This window comes from Drosophila elegans, unplaced genomic scaffold (genome assembly GCF_018152505.1).
Source record: "Drosophila elegans isolate 14027-0461.03 unplaced genomic scaffold, ASM1815250v1 contig_476, whole genome shotgun sequence".
Lineage (NCBI taxonomy): Eukaryota > Metazoa > Arthropoda > Insecta > Diptera > Drosophilidae > Drosophila > Drosophila elegans.
The window spans coordinates 18,491,945-18,511,369 of NW_024545863.1; the positions used below are offsets into that span (position 1 = coordinate 18,491,945).

Consider the following 19,425-nt stretch of genomic DNA (forward strand, 5'->3'; position numbering starts at 1 on the left):
CCAGTTGAAGCCGTGTGAGTGATGACAAATTCCAGGAATTCGTATTTAAGCAAACGGGGTTTTTTCCGTGTATATTCTGCTGGTGTTTTCGCTGGCATTGAACGCTGCTCACACTGAGGCCAGTGCAAATTGTCAAAAACTGGCACAAGCCGTGCCACACCACCCACCACCCACTGCCCACCACCCATCATTCGCATGTGGCAAGGACAAAAGAGGCAGAGAGATAGCCTCGTGTTCCCATTTCCAAGTTTACCATGTCGGGGTCAAACTGCCAGCCGACTTTCGTGAGCAAACAAATTGAGACTGTTACTGCGGATTGCCTAAATATGCACTGCATTCTCTTTCTGATTCCTATCGCCGGCAAATGCGAGTGTTTGGCCCGGAATTTTCCTTTTGCCATTTTCATGTTTGCCGGCCGTTGATTAGCGATAAGTGCGAGGCATTGACATGATTTCACGAACAGTCGACTACTGCTGGCAGCCCTAATTGTCCGTGTTAACTGCAGCTAATTACTGGCCAGTTGCAGGAGCTGGGTTTTGCCTTGGCGATTGCATGGGAAGTCGCTTTTCTGGGAAATCGGTCGGGTTTTAATTGAGAGCGCCCAAAAAGCAGAGTCGAATGCATGACTAAGATGCCGGGACTGAGTTATAAATTTAGTTAATTGAATGACTGGCTGTGATGGCGGGGCAAAAACAATTACAAGTGCAGTGCGCGTCAGCCATTTGTCATGCATGCGCCGCCATTAATCAAAAGTTGAATAACCCACACCGCCGTAAAGCCACCTTGGCGAGCCGAAAAAAGTAAAGGCTTGCGATAAAATCAGCCCGCTACTTTGGCCATCGTAATTGTTATTAAAGATGCTCGTGGCCCGGTTGAAAATGAAACGGAATTACTCATCATTAGCCGGAGGTGAGTGGGCAGAAGAAAGCGTTGCATACGCACGGCCGTTGGCCAGTGATGGATTGCCATTGCTATTGCCATTGCCACCGCCACTGCCACTGCTCCCCCGTCTGAGATAATTGACCTCTAAATATACTTGGGCACCGCCTTGTGGGGTCAGCGCCGCAAAGTAGGCTAAAAATATGGCACAGCACGGGGCTTCGCCAAAAAGGACGAGTGCGGAGACTTCTGCGTTGGCGTTCGCCGTGGCCAAAGGGTCCAACAACCTCGATTCGCGAGTGCCATTGACACTGGGCCAAGGAGGCTGTAGTCCGGGCACCAGCTGCCCTGCTGTGCCAGTCGGCCAAAACAAAAATAATGAGAGATACACACAGAAAGGCAGTAGGGAGTCGGGCCACGAGACCAGGCCAAAGCCATTGAACGAGTCCGACTCACGCACTTACGCACTTTTTACGCCCTGGGCCAGAAAGTGGGTATGTTAAGGACTTGTAGTTTATTTTGCCCAGAAAAAAACATGCGTATTTTATTTAAATTTCTATAATTCTTTCTATTTTAATGCGCCTTAAATCGTATTTTTATGTGGACAACTTAAAAACGAAATATGAATATTATATTTCACGTTTTGAATGCGATTTAAAGTTAAAAACCAACCTTTTTATTGAGAACCCTAAATATTTACTGAAAAATCTCAAAATGCTTGAAATACATTCATTTATAAAATTAAGTTTTGTAAAGAGTAATTTACTTATGTATTTATTTGATTGATTAATTTTTTATAAATATAATATTTAGTTTATATTCAAAACCAGTAATGAGTGTGAAAAATAAATATATTTGTTAGGTATTTACGAGTTGTGTCCTTAGCTTAGAGTCTGCCTGCCACATTTTCTTTTTGTTTTTCTTTGCTCTTAAGCAAGTTTTAGCTGTGTGTTATCCCCGCCGCACTCAATCGCCCCGCTTCCTGGCCATTTTATGGCTCGAAGGCAGACGAAGACGGCAAGGTGCGTTCTCGTCTACGTTTCGGGACCTGCGTGCGAGTGGCTCGTTTCAAGGATCCCCAAGGCTCCGTTGCCTGTGGCAACTTTTATTGTGTCATTGGCACGCATCGAGGGCACAAAGTTAAATCTTAAATCATAAAAATCCCCGCTGGCAGCAGGACGAGGGGCTAGGCCAACATTAAAACACCGGCTGTGGGTGGGGTTTTGTGAGAAAAGGATTTGGCTGCTTATTGTTTTGCTTAGGAAAGTGTAAGTTTTTGCTTAAAAGTCGGGGGGACTTAGTTTTGGCTGGCGGTGCATAGGAATTATAAACATCAAACATTTCATGGCTGCGGCTGAGTAATTCCCTTATCTGGCTGCCACTAATTGCTGCCACCGATAAAAGTGAAACTGGCGGGGTCGTGTCCTTGCCACGCTCGTAAATTCGCCCGCCCAACGCACCCACTTTTCCACCCACCGGGCGGGTTGAATAAACTCGATGAGTTTTCAACAGAATCACGCATTATTTGTGTCTGAGTGTCTGTGCGAGTGTGTTTTTTGGAGCGTGCGCCTGTATTTTGTGTTTTGTCAAATACGTCTAGACTTCGAAGGTCAATTTGCAGCTAACGGTTTGGGTTTGGGTTGTAGAGCGAAAAAAAAACGCCAGAATGGAAGAACAAGCACGTATCAGCAATGACCTCTATAAGAAAATTCTTTGGGTTCCGATTTCATTCCATTTCTATGCCATTTGCCTTGCAAATTGCCATTTTTGTGTCATTTGATTTGATTTGTTTCTGTCCCATTTCGTTTGCTTTGCCTCGCTTTTTTGCGCCTTGTTCTTGATTTGATGTTATACTATACCTATACCAAACTATACTATATGTTTTATTGGTCTGTTGTTTTTGCACTTGCAGCCGTGTTTGCCGGTCAGTCGAATCAAGTGAACTGTGGGCAACGTCTGCCGCAAAAACGTGACTAACAAGCGGCTCGTAAATAATCTTTAACCGCTTGCCGCCGATTGCCCTCTCTTTCGCACACCTTCGGCTCATCTCTCTCACTCGCGCTTTTGCAAAATCTCGCATTTTAATTGCAGTTTTTGCCTAAGCGAGTCAATGAAACCTTGTCAACAGATTAACACACACTCGAATTACGTTTTTTTTTTAAGAATATTGAAAGGTTAGGCTGGGTCGAGCAAGGGAGAGAGCAAGATGCTAAGAGAAAGAGAAAGCAGTAAGGTGGAAGAAAGAGACAGACGCCTCGATCAACACACGTTTCAACGTCGATTCGTAGCGCTTTTGTTTTGTTTTTCCTGCTGTTTGTTTTGTTTTAAATTAAATTTCTTTGAGCTTCAAGTGCATTGACTCTTCGCTTTGTGATTTGAATGTTTATAATTTAATTAAACTAAATTTAATTTGCATGCTAACGCAGTTAATTGTAGTGTGAACTGCACATGTCCAGTGCAATGAACTCGCGCAAAGTTGTTGCGGCTTATTTGCGTTTGCGATTTTTCGTCTGGCATCAGTCCATTTAATTCGCCGTTCTGGATGAGCTTATCAAAGTTCGTCTGGCGAGAGAAGACTTCTAAGTCTAAGTAGCGATTTTCACACTCGACTGACGAAAAGTGGCGAAACGACCTTGATGACAATGAACTCGCCTCACCCCATAACTGCTCCCAATGCCAATGCCATTTCCAATTCCATTTCCATTCAACAACAGGGTATAAATATAAACATTCTGTCATACGAGTGTTCGGGTTTTTCAGTGCATATAAAAACATCTATTTTATGGCATGCCACTGATAAGACAGCCCACGAACAATTTGCATTGTAAAGCGTACAGCAAACAGAACTATTCCAATTGTTTACCAACTGTTTGCCGGCTGCCAAGAAGTCTGCCAAAGGTCTTCCGCTCCTGCGATTCCATATGAGTCCATATAATCGGGTTTGCGATAAGTTTCTTTGTTTGATTGACTCTGCTTTTGTATATTTCGTATGTATAGATTTGTGTGATGAACGGGTGGGATTTGTTGGCTTACTTTCAATTCTGTCGTTTCTAAGCACAAAGGCAGTCGGTGCAGAAACGCAATTTTCCCGGACTGAAGGTCAAAATCAGATAAGAGCGCAGTAAACTTCGCTCCATACGTCCCATATCATTGCCAATCAGCAAGTACGCATTTCGCCAGTTCAATGGCTGATTGGAAAACTTCAAAATTCATTCCCGATATAGAAGCAGATATTGCGAGGGCATATGCCTGATTGCAGGTGCGCCGAATATATTATTAAAATTAATCGATGCGGGGCGAAAGCAAATAAGGCCCCGCCAATTGACAAGCGCTGTAAAAAATTACATTGCCCTGTGTATCATGCCATTAATATTGAAACGGAAAACACAAACTAACGAAAAAGGAAAATCCGAATGGGTAGCGGACGTATCAGAGGTTTCACAACTAAATAAAAAAATCCTCCTGGCAAGCATGTCAGTTAATAACAGCGTACAATTTGTGGCAGATGACAACGGCAGGCGGGCGGTTAGGTGGAAATGATTGCTGCAACGGGGAATACTAGAACGAGTGTGAGTATGAGTACGAGTACGAGTACGAATTCGAATATAAATGCATGGAGGCGACTCGGCACCCTGGCACCTGGCTCCTATTACATGCGCACTGCATTATTACAAAAGGCTCCAACAAAAAGGCAGAAATTGCAAATAAAAGGTAATATTAAAAGCGGCAATTTTCCGCGGCAGCAACAGCAACAGCAACAGCCACAGTAACAATCGCTCCGGGGCACCTAACCCAGCAAGAAAACAACGACAGAAACGACAGAAACGGCAACATTGGCGAGTGGAAAAGTTGCCTTCGTTTTGCGTGCCATATGCGAGTTGGAAAGGATTTCCGGTTTTGTGCCGTGGCCTTTTGTAAATTGTTTTGTTATGAAAATGCAGCGAGCGTCGATCTCAGCTAATGGCCGGCTCAATATATTATTTAATATGCAGCCGTAATGGTCATGTTTTATTTAAGCTCCCCCCTCATTCCCCTCATTTATGGGCGAAAAAAACCTGAATGGAGCCATACCTAAACGTTGGCAATGGGATCAGGACCCTATAAGTTGTCCAGGCATCCTTTTGCTGACGCTGGGAGAAATGCAATAAGTCGAGGCGTAAGGATTGCATAAAAAGCAGAGCCGGCTTAGGTAAGCTGACTTTTCATTGGCCCCCTGGTGTATGCTTTGCGATTCCTCTCGCCAACTCTTCATACATTCGATCAGGAATTCAAGACCTTATTGAACTCGATTCATATTGCAGGAATTTTAATAATCTGGCCAGGGCAAATGAAAAACGGGGGAGTGCAAGAGGTCCTGCCGCAATTCGCCCTCGCCGAAAAAGTGGAAAGAAAAGCCGGGCTACCGAAGCAAAAGGAATCCATTCAACTCGAACATATGGGGGTTACGGATGGCTATATGGGATGGGTATATGGATAAGGATAAGGGGATAGCGATGGCGATGGGGATGCGGGCCTAGGCAAACAGGATACCGACTGGAGTGGCAAATGGGCGGCGTGCATGTCGAGTATTTGTACACAGGTTTGCCCCAGCTCAATTCAACTGGGTTTGGTTGGTTTGGTTTGGTTCGGTTTGGTTCGGTTTCTGGCTGCCTTTAACCTCAAGTGCAGCATGGATCAGTGGCCCTTTTTCCTTTTTCTTGCCCCACCATCATCATCATCATCATCATCATCCTACCCATTTCTGGCCTGTTCCTGCTCCTGCTTCTGGACGTTTTAGCCACGGCTTTGTTTTCGGGTTTGCCTTTGCTTGCCGCCTTTTTGCAACGTTTACGTTTTGCGCTCTTGCCCCAGCGAAGTTAATGCCGGTTGTTGTTGTTCTATATATACATACATATGTACTATATATATATATATATGTGTGTGCTAGTGGTGGTGGATTGTAGGCTGCCCGATGTTGCTGTTTCTTATCCTGTATGTCATTGAACCCAGTTAAGAATCGGCAGGGAACTCTCCACATGTACCTGGGATTGCATGTCAACCTAGGCAAAAATAAAACAGGGGAAGTAAACAGTGGAGTAGCTCACTGAGAAGAACACACCCCAATCTGAATTAAACCAAAAATTAACTGGTTTTATCTAATACCTCAAATTTAAGGGTGATTAAAAAAACATAATTAAAAAGGTTTTTAAAAAACGGTTAATTTATGTCCTAAGACATTTAAAAGTGCCTATGTTTATTCTTCTAAAAAGTCTTTAATTTAATCTAGTATCTGAATTTAAAATTCCCATTTATGAAGCTGGGTATATTGAATCCATTTATATTGTTCCATTTTTTTCAGTGCAGGTACCGAAGGGCTGGAATAGAAAAGTTGCTTTCCCCCGCCTGCCGCACTTGACTTTATGCGAGGTGCAAGCGGTGGTGCAGGGCAGGACATGCCTTTGACAAGTTTTTCGCTTAATTTCCACAGTCAGGACAACGACAACAACAACAGCAGGAGCAGGAACAGGAGGGTTTGGAGGCACCAGTACCAGTACCAGTAGCATAAGCAGAAGCTTAAGCATAAATGCCAAAGTGGGGAAAAGTAACACAGCAGGAGAAATGTAAACAAAGTGCAGTTCCTAGTTGTTGCACATTCACCTCGATATTGTTTGCACCCGGCGCCATGGCAACACTTTTCCGTCAGCACACACTGGCAACCCTGGGCAGGAAAACTTTATTGGAATTACTTTACTGGTTTCTGGTGCAAAAGGAGGCTAAACTGAGGGCTCAATCATAAATTCTAAACCTGCACTTTTGGGGTTTGATTTGTGAGGCAGGGATTATGGCATTTGCATTGAGACCGTTTTTGTTTTGTTTTTCGTTTCGTTTCGTTTTTTTTTTTTGTTGCTTTATTCGATACTCTTCTTGGCACAAAGTGCCGGCTAATAAGGCTGGTAATGCATCTGCCAGATAGTCGGAGCTGGGCAGGCAACATTGTAGCCATAACCGGCGGCTAATTCGTGCTTTAATGCACACATCACGATGGAATTTGGCAAACCTCTCTGCAGACGGGGTTTCATAATTTTATAGTCGAGTAGTGTAGCCAGCTGGTGGAGAATAAAAGCAGCATCTATTCAACACTTGCCTTCGGGCCAGCACACTCAGTCTCTCGTCGGCAGAGTGTATCTATGAGGTTGCTTGTTGCATTCCCATTTGCCGACATGTAAAATGATGCGTAAACAATATTCTGACGCATCATTAAAAACGCCTGAACGAGCGTTGCTGCGGCGGAGGAGTGGCATGGCATGGAATGGGAATTATGAGGCCGGAGCCAGAGAGCTCAAAGCTAAAGCTGCAGCAGATGAGGATGAATCTGAATCAGCAGCCGCTCCATGTCCAGTCGAGGAATCGGGAATCGGGAATAGGGAATCGCATCGTGTGTGTAATGATCATGTTTTTTTGCACACAGCGAACGCGATGATGATGACGCATGTGGTCAAGGAACTGCCCTGCCTCAACAACAATAACAAATTCTATTTCACCAGGGATCGAGAATGGTGGATGTGTGTATACGTATTATCGAGGGGGGACTGGAGGAGGAGGAGGAGGAGTCAAGTGGAGAACGGGATCGTCATGTCCACCTTCACGCGCTGCAATCGAGTTCAATTGCCTCGGCGAGTACGCAAGCGTTCTGCCCTTTCTCCATCTGTGTCCCCATCTCACCCCGCCCCCCTGCCCCCTGCCCCCCTGCCCCCCTGCCCCCCTGCCCCCAGCTTAAGTACCAGCTCCAGCTCTAGTCCCATGCCCCATGCCCCATGCCCCAATCCCCATGCCCCATCTCTCTGTGGGGAATACACGAACATGGCTGAATGTATCGCTTAATCGCTCGTTCGTTCCTCCGGCTGTGGGCTGTTGTTGTCTGTAGTTGCCTGTAGTTGCCTCTGCCTCTGCCGTTTTTGTTGATGATGTCGGAGGAACCGAGCTGGTGGTGCGGCGTGCTCACTGCTTATTTATGCTGATCTCTGTAATGAGATATAATGCCGGCCGGCCGGCCGGTCAAAAAAGACAGCAACAATAGTGGCAGCAGCAGCAGCAGCAGCAGCGACAGCGGCAGCGATGGAGAAACAACAACCTGGCAAAGATTAAGACCGGGCAGGAAAATGGTCAACTAGCTGGATGGGTTTAGCAACTCCTAAAATGCACTGCCACCTGACCAAAGGACAGCGAACTCGAAAAACTAGGAAGGGAAAGGGTTTAGTAAGAGCGATTATCCTCTTTCGAACGAGGTTCATATGTACACATAGCAAAAAATAGATGGAATATTCGAATACGTATAAAAGATTATGAAAGACTAAGGATTCTGAAAACTTTTTCTTTTGAAAAAGTACCATTTGAACGTTTTTCTAGGCGCAAAGTTCTGTATATACTTGGTATATAGCTGACTAGCCGCCTGTGCAGATCCATTGTGCGCGATCGCCGGCAAACAAAAAACATCATTATCAGCATTTAGGACACAGTCACAGCCGCGCCATCGTCATCATTACCATTGTCATTATCGGGCTGCATTCGTGATTGTTGTCGCATCGACATCGGCATCGGCATTGGCGATGGGTTGGAGAACAACCCATAGAAAGAAGCTGTTGAAACCAAGAAGAAACCAAGTTGATAAGTCGTGCTCCGCTGAAACGGCGACAGAAGCGTAGCAGCCTCTGGAGCTCCGGACTCAAACGATCTAGCCCCGGCCAAGCCCCTCACGTATGCCAGCCACAGCAGCAACATCAAGAGCAAAGCAGCAACAGCACAACAGCAACAGCAACAGCACAGCAGCAACATCTTCCCATATTTTGTAGAACTGACCTGGACAAGAATCGCCGAAGAAGACGACGACGATGGAGTGACGAAGCGGATCCTCAAGACGCTGACAGAATCAGCAAACAACAAATATTATGCATACAGCTGATTCAGATGGGAACGCTTCTGGGATGGAGTGGGTGGGGAAGTGGTGGTGGAAGTGGTGGTGGAAGTGGCAGTGGAACGACGAGGGGACGTGCTCCACCGAACTGAAGTGAACTCCATGCGTGGATATTAATGACCGGCCTCGACCCCGAACAACAACAAAAATAAGAAAAACAACAGCGGTACAAACACAGCGAACGTGCCCAAGTAATAAAGAAATCTTTGCAATGTGACGCGGGGGCGGTTGTTGGATGACTGGATGCCGGCTGTTTCTTGGAAAAAAAAAAAAAAATAAAAAAGGAAAAATGAAAGAAAACGCAGCGCGAGGAAGCAATTGGCAAGCGCGTCGAAGAGGCGCATAAATTACGACAAGAAAACCACGTTCATATCGAAGTTATAACATCGGAAACAGTGGCGGTTTCCTTAAGTTCAAATCAAAACAAACAAAATGCATTAAGCCAAAATATTAGAAAATTATTATAAGAGTGTTTTTGTATTTAACTTTCTTCTTACTTTACTTTACTAACAATTGATTAGATAACTACTACTGTTATTGAAAAGCAAAATCGAAATGGAAATGGAATATTAAAATATAGAAAAATGTAATTAGGAAAACCCCCTTTAATAACTATTTTGTATCCGCCCCTGTTTCGAATCACCAGTTTAAAGGGGAAGATTCTTGGGCAGGAAATGCTGCGGCTTCTTCTGCTACCTCGTTGACATTACCCCGAGCTCGTTGTTTTTCCCGCAGCGAAAACACACCCATCAGCTGATGCAGAAATTTTGCTTAATTTTTTAATTGCCCCAGCGGTGTTTGGTTCTTTATTTATTCCCTTTTGTTTTTTGTCTGGCAGCGCCAAGTTGGCAATTAAAAATGCGTAACGCGGTTTCTCCCAAGCCGCCTTTGTTCCCGCTGTTTTTGTGTTATTTTGCGACCTAAGCTAATGAGTTGATTGCCAGTGCAACATTCGCAAAAACAAAAACAACAATAACTGAATAAGTTGGCTGGTGGAACCATTTTTACGCTCCTTGTTTCCCGTCTCGTTGAGAATTGTGATTTCCTCAAATAAAAAATATAGGGGGGCGCACCCAGCAACTCACAATTATGGGTGAGTGGGCAATCACTTAATTTACGACTTACTGTTAACCAGATTCTCAAGCAGCCGAGCAGGGGAAACTCACCTGAAATGAAAAGAAAATAGAATTAATTAGTGGGGGAAATATGTACAATTTGGCAGAGGACATTCGCCCCGGCTGAAAACCCTGTAGGCAGGCAGCTCTCATATGTGCCTATGCATATATATGCATATATAACTTTTGTTTATCTTATGAAAGTTTCTTTTCATGGCTTTGGCCATGTTTGCCAGCAGCGAGCAGTCAACAGCCAGTAAGAAAAACAAAAACTGTTCGAGATGCATCTAAATTAAAGCAACAACAACTACAACCACAATGACAAGAGCCTTAACCAAAGGCAGCAACTGAAATAAGCAGCTATGGACAATAGTTGTTGGTCGGATTGAAGGCAGGAGAATTGTCCAGACCAAAACCAGATGATAATAATGACGATGGAGTGGAGTGGAGTAGAGTGGAGTGGAGTACTGAGGAGTACTGAAGAGCCCATTGGAGGAACCTAGCCCAACATTGTTTTTGTTCTCGCTATCCCCAATCCGCGATGTTGCTGCTTTTCAGGTCGTTGCTGCTGCTGCTGTTGTTTTTCGGTTTTATATCTGCGCCTCAGAATCATGTCGCGGAGCCAGTGAGCAACATGTTTGTGCAACTTGCGAGTGCTTCGGCACTCGGCACAGCAGCCACATCAGTCTCAGCACAGAAAAAAAACGGCAGCTTAATACCAAAAATATCATTTGTATATATACTATTTTGAATTTTAGCAAACTAAAGCAAAGTTACTCCACAAAAAATGATAAAATCTATTTTTGTTGCAGTTGTTTTTTATAAGTTTTACATAAGACTTACTCCTAAATTACAAATATTTATTGTTTTCGTCTTTAATTAATTTATTCAGGTCCAATCTAATGTCTTGTTTCATAAAATCACATTTTGATACACTAGCTTTTCTTTCAGTGAAGCCAGCTGCTGTTACCCGTGTGCCACATACTCTGCTGCTGCTGCAGATAAGTTGCTGCTGCTGCTGCTGCTGCTGCCACTTGCCATTGAAGTTGCTCATCAACTTTAGCTTACCACCACATGCGAATGCGAAAGTCGCCGCTTGTTGCATTTAGTCATCGCATAGTATGGTGTAGTATCCCCCGGATACGCCACCACCCTCCCCCCTCCGCTCCCCGTTCCTGCCAATCGGCCTGCTCATTCGCTACGTTCCACTTCAACACCCGTCGACCCGGCACACTGCCTTTCCCACAGTGGCCCACAGTTGAATGCCGCAGAGTGCAACAGAGTTCGTTCCACTCGATAGTGCCCCTCTTGGCCGGGCTTTTGTTTTGATTTCGTGCAGTTTGTTTTGCTTTTCATATTTCTTCTGGATTTTGTATTTTGCTCATCGTTCGCGCTGCACTCGGGGCCCCGATAATTGCAGCCAGGCGAGAAATGGGAAACGAGAAATGAGTATCGCGAAATGAGAAATGGGCAATGAGAAAACTGGAACTGGATTGCACTCGTGACGTCACCGCGAGGGCATTCACTTTTGCGGCAACAACTGCAGCAACAGCAACAGTGGCAACAGCGGCAACAACAACAGCAGCAACAACAACAGTAAGAGCAAGAGCAACATGTTGCCGACAACAATCTGTGGCTGCCACATTTGTCTTTCACCGCCGCCTCCATTGTCCGCTTTATGAGCCACGAAATTCAAATTTACACATCGATAGCGAAGCTCGGTAGCTGCACTCATTGTCACGATAAATCAATTGGCCTCTTTGCCCCCTTGCAACAGCCAGAGTAGCAGCAGCAGCAGCAACAGCAGCAGCAAACATCGACGACCCAGCAGCAACATGCTGGCTGTACAGTAGCAACAACCAGCTGACACTTACGTATGTTAATGCTGACAAAAGAGTCAAGACAAGAGCAACACAATGGCCCCATCAATTCGTGGGGGAAAGTGCAGCAGATTGGGCATATCGTTTCGATATGCAACTCTAGGCTAGGCAACCCGAAACGTTTCTATTACTTTTTCTGGAAATTGCTCGGCCGCTTGACCCCTTTTACATAGTTGCCTCCATCTACCTTCCTGGCTTTGGATTTATATGCGGGTCGCATGCAAAGCGCCATGTCATCAAATCAGCCTAACAGCACACACACTCATGCCACGCCTCCATTATTTTCTTTTTTACCCGCCGCCGCCCCCTGGCGTGACGCGTCAGTAATGCAATTATTTTGATTTTTGTTAAACATATTTGGTAGTGCTAGTAAGTACTCCTGCCACAGACAAGCAACTACAGCATGGCATGGCTAGAGCAAATAAAATGCGCCTGGGCTGACATTTTCATTGGAATGAACTCCGTTTGTGGGGATCATTAGGCGCACCCCGGGGCCATTAATTTGAGCCAGGCCGAAAAGTGTTTGCCAATATACGAAAACACGAAGCTAGAAAGGCCAGAATTGGTGGGCAAAGGAAAAGGCAGCTGAGAAACGGAGCTCGGTAAACGCAGCATTTAAGATAAATCCCCGTCGATAGCTGAAGACCCCAAGAAGTTGGCTCAAGGAGTAAGCAACATAAGTGGACGGGAGAAACAAGGGCCTAGGCCAGAGCAAAATGGCCATCAAGTTCAATGCAATGAAAAACAAGTCAGCGGCACACCAGAACGAAAACGAGATCGAGATCAAGAACTTGGGTCCTGCTTTTTTATGCCCTTCAAGAGGGTTTTACGATCGTGCAAAACAAAGTACGTATGTAGTTTTAGCAGGGTATCCAATGTTTGCACTTCTGATTTTTTTCTCGGGCGTTCTCTTCAGCTGATTATCGTCTCAGGTTCAATGCTCCATTTAGTCGCTGGACAGTTGCTGGAACGCTCTGCACTGCACTGCACTGCACTGCAGGGCGGTAAATCAGTAAAATCAACACATAAAAACTAAACAATCGCCTCATTAATTACAATTAGAAGTGTTTATTGCACATGCGCGCCTATAAAACGGGGAGAAGCTCGGCCAAGGGGCTTGCGTCATCATCAATCTTAGGCGGAGAGAGTTCGAGAGGCCGGCAGATCGCAGAGACATCAGGCGAGTCTTGGCCAAACACTGGACTGGCAGAGTTTGAAGGCTGGAGACTGGAGACTGAAAACTGAAGACTGGAGACTAAAGACTGAAGACCCGTGGGGCAGCCTCGGGGGCAGGCTGTAGGATTCATCAATCAACAGCTGTCACAGCCGCCGGCAGCCGGCCGGTTCGCTCAGTCTCCGTTTTCTGTCCCGGTACTGTCTGTCCTCTGTCCTCCGTCCTGGGTCTGCTGTCCAAACTGGGCTGTCACTCGACGCGGCGCATGCGCAGCGGCAGCAGCAGCAGCAGCAACAGCAGATCTCCAGAGAAAGAGCTGGGTAGCTCGGCCTGTCTTGGCCAACTCAACAGCTTCCTGTTGGCCAAACGAGCGAATAGCGAGCGACTAGGCCGCTTCTGAGTGGAAAATTGCTACTCAAACGGCTGACGGGCGACCGCTTTTTATGCAAATGCCTCGCGGTAATTGTTGCACGAATATTGCATAATCATGACACATTACAAATGATTCGCCGATTTCAGCATGCCCGAGTCATCATCAATGTCACGCCTCATTAGCCGCTGGAAGTGCACAATCGGAATCAGAAGCTCGCGTCTGTCACAACCGATTTGTGTTTTTGTACTCCAGTGCAGGATGGGGTTTGACCAATAGAATTTAAAGTTAAAGTCTGGTTCTTCCAGGCCATTTGGCTTTTGTCACGCCCAAGCCCAACATTCTATTTTCAGGCCTGCTTTTCCTGCCTTCTATTCCATCCAGTGGCCGAGGCATCATTTATTTTTACCTTTGGCCCAGCACCCAGCAGCCAAGAACACAACACTGGGCATTGGCTTTTTAAATATTTAAGCACCTGTCGCTTTGACAAAATGCTTTTCCATGGCAACGCCCCTAAAAAGGGGCAGGGCTGGGCAAGTAAAAAAGGGGAGATGCTGACCAGGATTTCGCTCTGGCTATTCGACATATATATCGCCGAATGTGACCTGCGGGGAAAACTGTCTATATGCGATGCGATGCGATGCGATGTCTATATCAAATGACTGGGGGGTTGGGTTGGATTGGGTTGGAAAAAATGTCAGCGGGTCCCATTTTTTCCCGCAGACAGAGAGACAGCATCCTTTGTGCCGTGTCAGCAAACTAGATTTCCCTCCATCCAGCGCCATTTATTTGTGGCCCTGCCAGCTTTGACGCTTTATTTCCGTATCCGGTGCTGCGAGCGGCATTTTGTTTATCCGCCGAGTGAAAGAAAGAGGGCACTTTAATGTAATTGCGAATCTATGTGAAACGAAATATTCCCTGCAGTCACTTGAATCGAAAACTTGGTCAAGAGCTCATTGCTTCCCCCAAGCGATAAGCTGGATCCGGTGACCGACCGTTTGTGCATTACTCAGAGTTGTGAAATTGCACTGTGAGCGGGGTTTTTTCCCTTCTCCGCAACATGTACACTGTATTTCACTCATCTAATTGGCCATAAGCCCACCCTCCAGAGGGCCTCGTGTGGCACATGTCTAAGTAACATTTAACGGCTTTGATGCTTGTCAAATGGTATTTTAAACAAATGCAACTGGCACACACAGGGCAATAAAACCAGCAGCAACAGCGGCAGCAGCATAAATAAATAGAGCTATAATTTACGCTTTTCAGGTGGAAATGGCACGCAATGTCCCCTGACTTTTGGTCTTTGTGTAATTATTTACTGCACTAGTTTGGGTGGGATTTATGAGTGCAGGGTTCCGAGTCATAAAACAATAATTAGCCGGCTTACTGGCTAGCGAGATAACCGCTAGAAGGCGATGCCATATTGGCAAGACAAAAAATGGGCTCTGGCTGTTCTTAATTGTGGCACATGTGGTATATAAATAGATACACTCGTATTACGGCTAATAGCCAGTTGTTGCTTTTGCCGTTGAGTGGAAATGCATGTGAGCGAGTACTGAATAGTGAATGGCTGGAAAAGCCGTTCGACTCAGACAGCTTGACGCCAATAGCAAAAGCTGCAAAAACAAAAAAAAAAAACAAAAAAAAAAAATAGCACCCGTGTAATGATGATGAAGCTTTTTGCAATTGTTGCTACGCTGCTACAATGGCAATTAGAGTGCAATGGAAATTCCCGTTGTGTTGTGTTGTGTTGTCTAAGCAAAAGTTTAAACAAAAGAGCCGGCACACAAAATTGCTGCGGTTGAGTTTCACAAATAATAATAACAAGAGCGCGTGTAATAAAATCATGGCTAAGGAAATGCAAATGACAATGACTAAGAAACCGCAGATCAACAGATTTCATGTTTTCATGATGCTGGTTAATGGTTACTGGTTGTTGGTTACTGGTTGCTTATTGTTGGTTGCTGGTGAAACCGCATCCAGCTTAAAGCCATCTGACACACACGGACAGGCAAACATTTTGGCAAGGTTTTGGCAGGCTTTGGAGATTTGCAAACGGTTAGCGGCTTAAAGGCCAATGGCAGGTGCCAACTCATTCGCCATCAATCTCCGCCGCAGTCAAACGTTGTTGTTGACTTGTCAAAAACGTTGACGAGTCGCGCCAACACGCCATCTAGCGTGCGGTTGGCGCAACAGCACCGGCGGCTACAACAACAGCAACGACAACAACACTTTGTAATCCTATTAACCCCTTGACTGCAATTAATCAATATTTTGGCCAAAGCCACTTGACCGGCCAAAACACGATTAAAAAACCATAATTGAAAATTGAACATTGAAAATTGAGAGAGCGTGAGACGAGGCAAAAATACGTTTGGGTTATATGCAATTTGCCGCTGTTCATTATTTTAATACTTTAATAATACAAACGTAGGGCTTAATTGGTGGGGCTTTGCTAATGACAAATCAATCAGCTTCTGAAACTCTATATGCTCATCAAGCCCATGCAAATTGCCTGTTAATCCCAGGTACTATTCACATTTTATGCATTTATTTATTTCTTATTTTCTGCCAAATCAGTGGCTTTCATTATAATCTTTTTTTAAACTTTTATTTGCGAGTTTTGTTTTGTGCGAATATTTTTATGATATTCAGCGTGTGGTTTTTTTATTTGTTTTTTTTTTTTTTTGTTTTGCAGCGAAATCTTCAAGGCCATGCACATTGAGTGACTCGAGTTTTTACCTCGGTGTTTTCGCTTGCCGATTTTATATAATTTTGTTCCCCCTTTTTGTTCGTTCTCTGTTTTGTTTGTCGGCTATTGCAACCTGTCGCAAATATTTCGACGCATTTGTTATGCTTAGCTTATTTCATTATGATGATGATGGCTGCTCCGTATATTTATAAACGCTGCAGTCATTCATCATGCCGGACCAGCTGAGCATTTAGCCATTTGAGCAGTTGAGCAGTGGAACACCTGAGCACCTGAGCACCTGAGTAGCTGGGTAGCTGGGTATCTACGCCCACATGCAGCATGGCCTGAACCTGAACCGGAAGCGGGCCTTGAACAACACCTCTGGCCATAAGTCATGAGCCAAAAGCACTCTAAGCCAAAGCACAGTGCAAGGCCAGGTAGGTAAATAGTATGTATGCCCACACTGAACCGTATATTTTTGGCCTGACCGATTGCACACGGCGTCAAGGTTGTTCGCTTATCTTTCGGAGAAAGCGGTTCTACGGGCCATCAAAAATCGCTGTCGTAAAATACTTAATTCCTCCAGCTACCGAGCCATCAATTGCAACCTGTTCCGAAGATGACGTGATCTTGAGCGTATCCAAAACCGATTAGGTACGAGCAAACACACTAAGTGGTAATTTATCATTCGATGCCGCTGGTTAGCCGAAAAAAAATAGAAAAAAAACAGGAAACATAAACAGGCGAAAGGAGGGCCCAAATTTAATTAGAATACGCCGTAAAATACTGTTAATAATACTGGACCGTAGTTGCGGCGCAGGTAAATATTTGCCAAATGCGAATGAACCCCTCGCATTTCGCATTTCGCATTAGCATTTAGCTGTTGCCATCGGTTGAATGCACTGTGGCCTGGAAACAGCAGTCGAAATCAGAAATCTGAATTATTTATGTATGGGGCAAAGGATCTGGGATATGGGATCTTGGGCTTTGGGCTCTGGGCTCTTGACTGGGGGTTTCATGGAAGGGGTTGGCGGGACCCGACACTTGTTATGCAAATGCCATTCAAAGGTAAACCGGCGAAGAGCGGATCTTGTTGTGTTATTTTTGTTTTGAAATGTATCCAAAAGATACTCGTCGAGCACTGTCGTCATTGGCAGGCGGCGGATTGCTTGGCTGGCGTCACAACGCCGCTCTGACGACGTTTGCTATTGCTTTCCGGCATTGCAAGTCGCGCACGGGCACCGAAAAGCTACAGCTACAGCTACAGCTACAGATAAAGGTTGAGATACAGATACAGATACAAATATCCGTAGTACGAAAACCTGCACACCCAGAGATACTTCTCACAGATACACACTCTGGCCAGCCAGGCGCATTTTATAAATAGTTGCTGTGTGCTGCTGCTACTGCTGCTGCTTCTGCTTCTGCTGTTGTTGATTTTGAAATGTATGGGCAACAACAAGTTGTTTGTTGGCTTCTCCGATATTTTTCTTTTGTCATTGCAAAATACGAAAATACAAATAAATACAAATAATTTTAATACAGAAGCAGCGCGAGAGAATAAGAGGTACGAAATTAAAACGCAACGGGAAAGAGATAGCCGCTGAGCGATCGTTTTCACGACGCCGGCGGCGGCATTGACCGCTAGAATGCAATCAACCTAGTCCAAGGCCAAGTGGCCAGCGGTTTTTATTTTATTATTATGATTATTATTAGGCCCCGGGGGTGTGCGTGTTTGTGTGTGATTGCGTATGAGTGTCAGTGAGCTATTCGCGAAATTCACTCTCTCTACGGGAGGTTCAATCGCATGACTAATTGTTTTTGGCATTGATCAACCATTGCTGGAATTGCATTCGAATTTCGGTTGCCAGGCGGTAAATGAAGGGGGAAATTTCCGACCATTTCTGTTGCTTTTTTTCCCATTAGATACCCAAAGTTTATGTCCGCTAAGCAAACAGTTTTTATTGCAATGTTTGCACAAAACGCTTGGCCAAACATTTCTGATTTATACCCTTCGTTTAATTGGAGGAAAGCAGCAGCGAAAAGCTTTTCTCGCGGATGTGGCTCTGATTTATGTATCTGAGTATTTTTCGTTTCCCGAATTAAATCGCATAATTCATGAATCAGTAAATACCAGACGAGGAATGGTTTAACCAAGAAATAAACTCGGATTTTGCGGACTCGGTCTGTCTAGACGCGGCCAAGTGTCATTATGCTAATTAAAACAATCGAGGCGAACTGGCTGAAGGACCAAGCATACTTTTGGGAGCACGGACCCCGGATTCCATGGATGGGGGCAACTTTCCAATCCGGTCGAATGTATTAAGACACCATTCATTTGCAAAACCCGACGCTGACATGTCAAGGTTTCACTTTGCCCGCACTGCCCACACGGATATGCTTAATAATAAAGTTGATAAATGCAGATAAGTGGCTTTTTATAGATACATATGCGTTCTACTCACTCACAGAAGTCAATTAAAGACATTAGCCTGTCCAAAGCGACAAATTACTCACCTGCAATTAGAAGAGCGAAAAGGAGATGTCATATGGTAATGCGGCAATTTGAATAAGAAATATATTTGCATTTTGCATTGGAAATGCCGCTTTCAATAATTATGATAATAACTGGTTTGCAAGGCCCGGCCTTTGTGCTGGCAAAAATCGATATATAAATCAAATATTGCCCATACGCCACGACAGCCAGTCGCCATTTTTATACAAACAGTCACCATAATGATGATGGCGCACGCAACGCACAGGTTTTGCTTTTTCTTCGCGTTACTACCGATAGCGCGTTACACTTTGAGGTGCATCCGCGGGTGCGACAACTTTTCCAATTACCCGCCAGGGTCCCCCAAATAATAAATTGTTGCTTGGGAAAATGTCACGCAAGCTAACCTTGAAATCCTATCGATTTGCTGGCAAACTCAATTTGCAAATTCATTGTTGTAGCTGCGTGTAATTGGCCGGACTTAATTACATGCGAAAGTCTGGAGAGTGGAAGAACGTGGGCCGGGCTATAATTAAAAGTGTTCCCGATTTAAAATTCGCCAAGGGTTTGGGAAAAGTCTGAGAAGGGAGATGTTCGGAGAGGAAAGCCTGCGCAGTGTTGGGCGCCATTTTCTCTTAGCGAGAGAGTGGAAAATGCGCGGGAAACCCGAAGCGTTATTTATGACGACCCACTGAACCACTCTGATGACGTTGCTGCTCCTCTTTTCCACTTTTCGCTGGTCAAGGGGGAAAGCAAAGGAAAGGGCTGCGTGGGTTTTTCGCCGCAACCCTTAAAAGTGTTGCCATATTGATTTTCGCTGGTGTGTGTGTGGGTGTGGGTGGGCCTCTGCCACTGCCTCTGCCTCTGCCG

At 45.1% G+C, this 19,425-nt stretch overlaps 1 protein-coding gene across 6 annotated transcripts in view; it reads right to left on the minus strand.

Moving 5' to 3' along the window:
* Positions 1–19,425, minus strand: part of LOC108135028 (zinc finger protein 704) — a 117,788-nt gene that overhangs the window by 16,063 nt on the left and 82,300 nt on the right. For 2 of the 6 annotated variants that reach the window (XM_017255565.2, XM_017255563.2), the window contains one exon: positions 18,534–18,578. The exons of 3 other annotated variants lie outside the window; for them this stretch is intronic. In XM_017255565.2, coding sequence (XP_017111054.1) covers positions 18,549–18,578 — 30 coding nt within the window. In that variant the 3' untranslated portion in view covers positions 18,534–18,548. Of the gene's footprint in view, positions 1–9,873; positions 9,997–18,533; positions 18,579–19,425 lie in introns of those variants that run through there. One more of the 6 variants, XM_017255564.2, reaches the window with a different exon arrangement.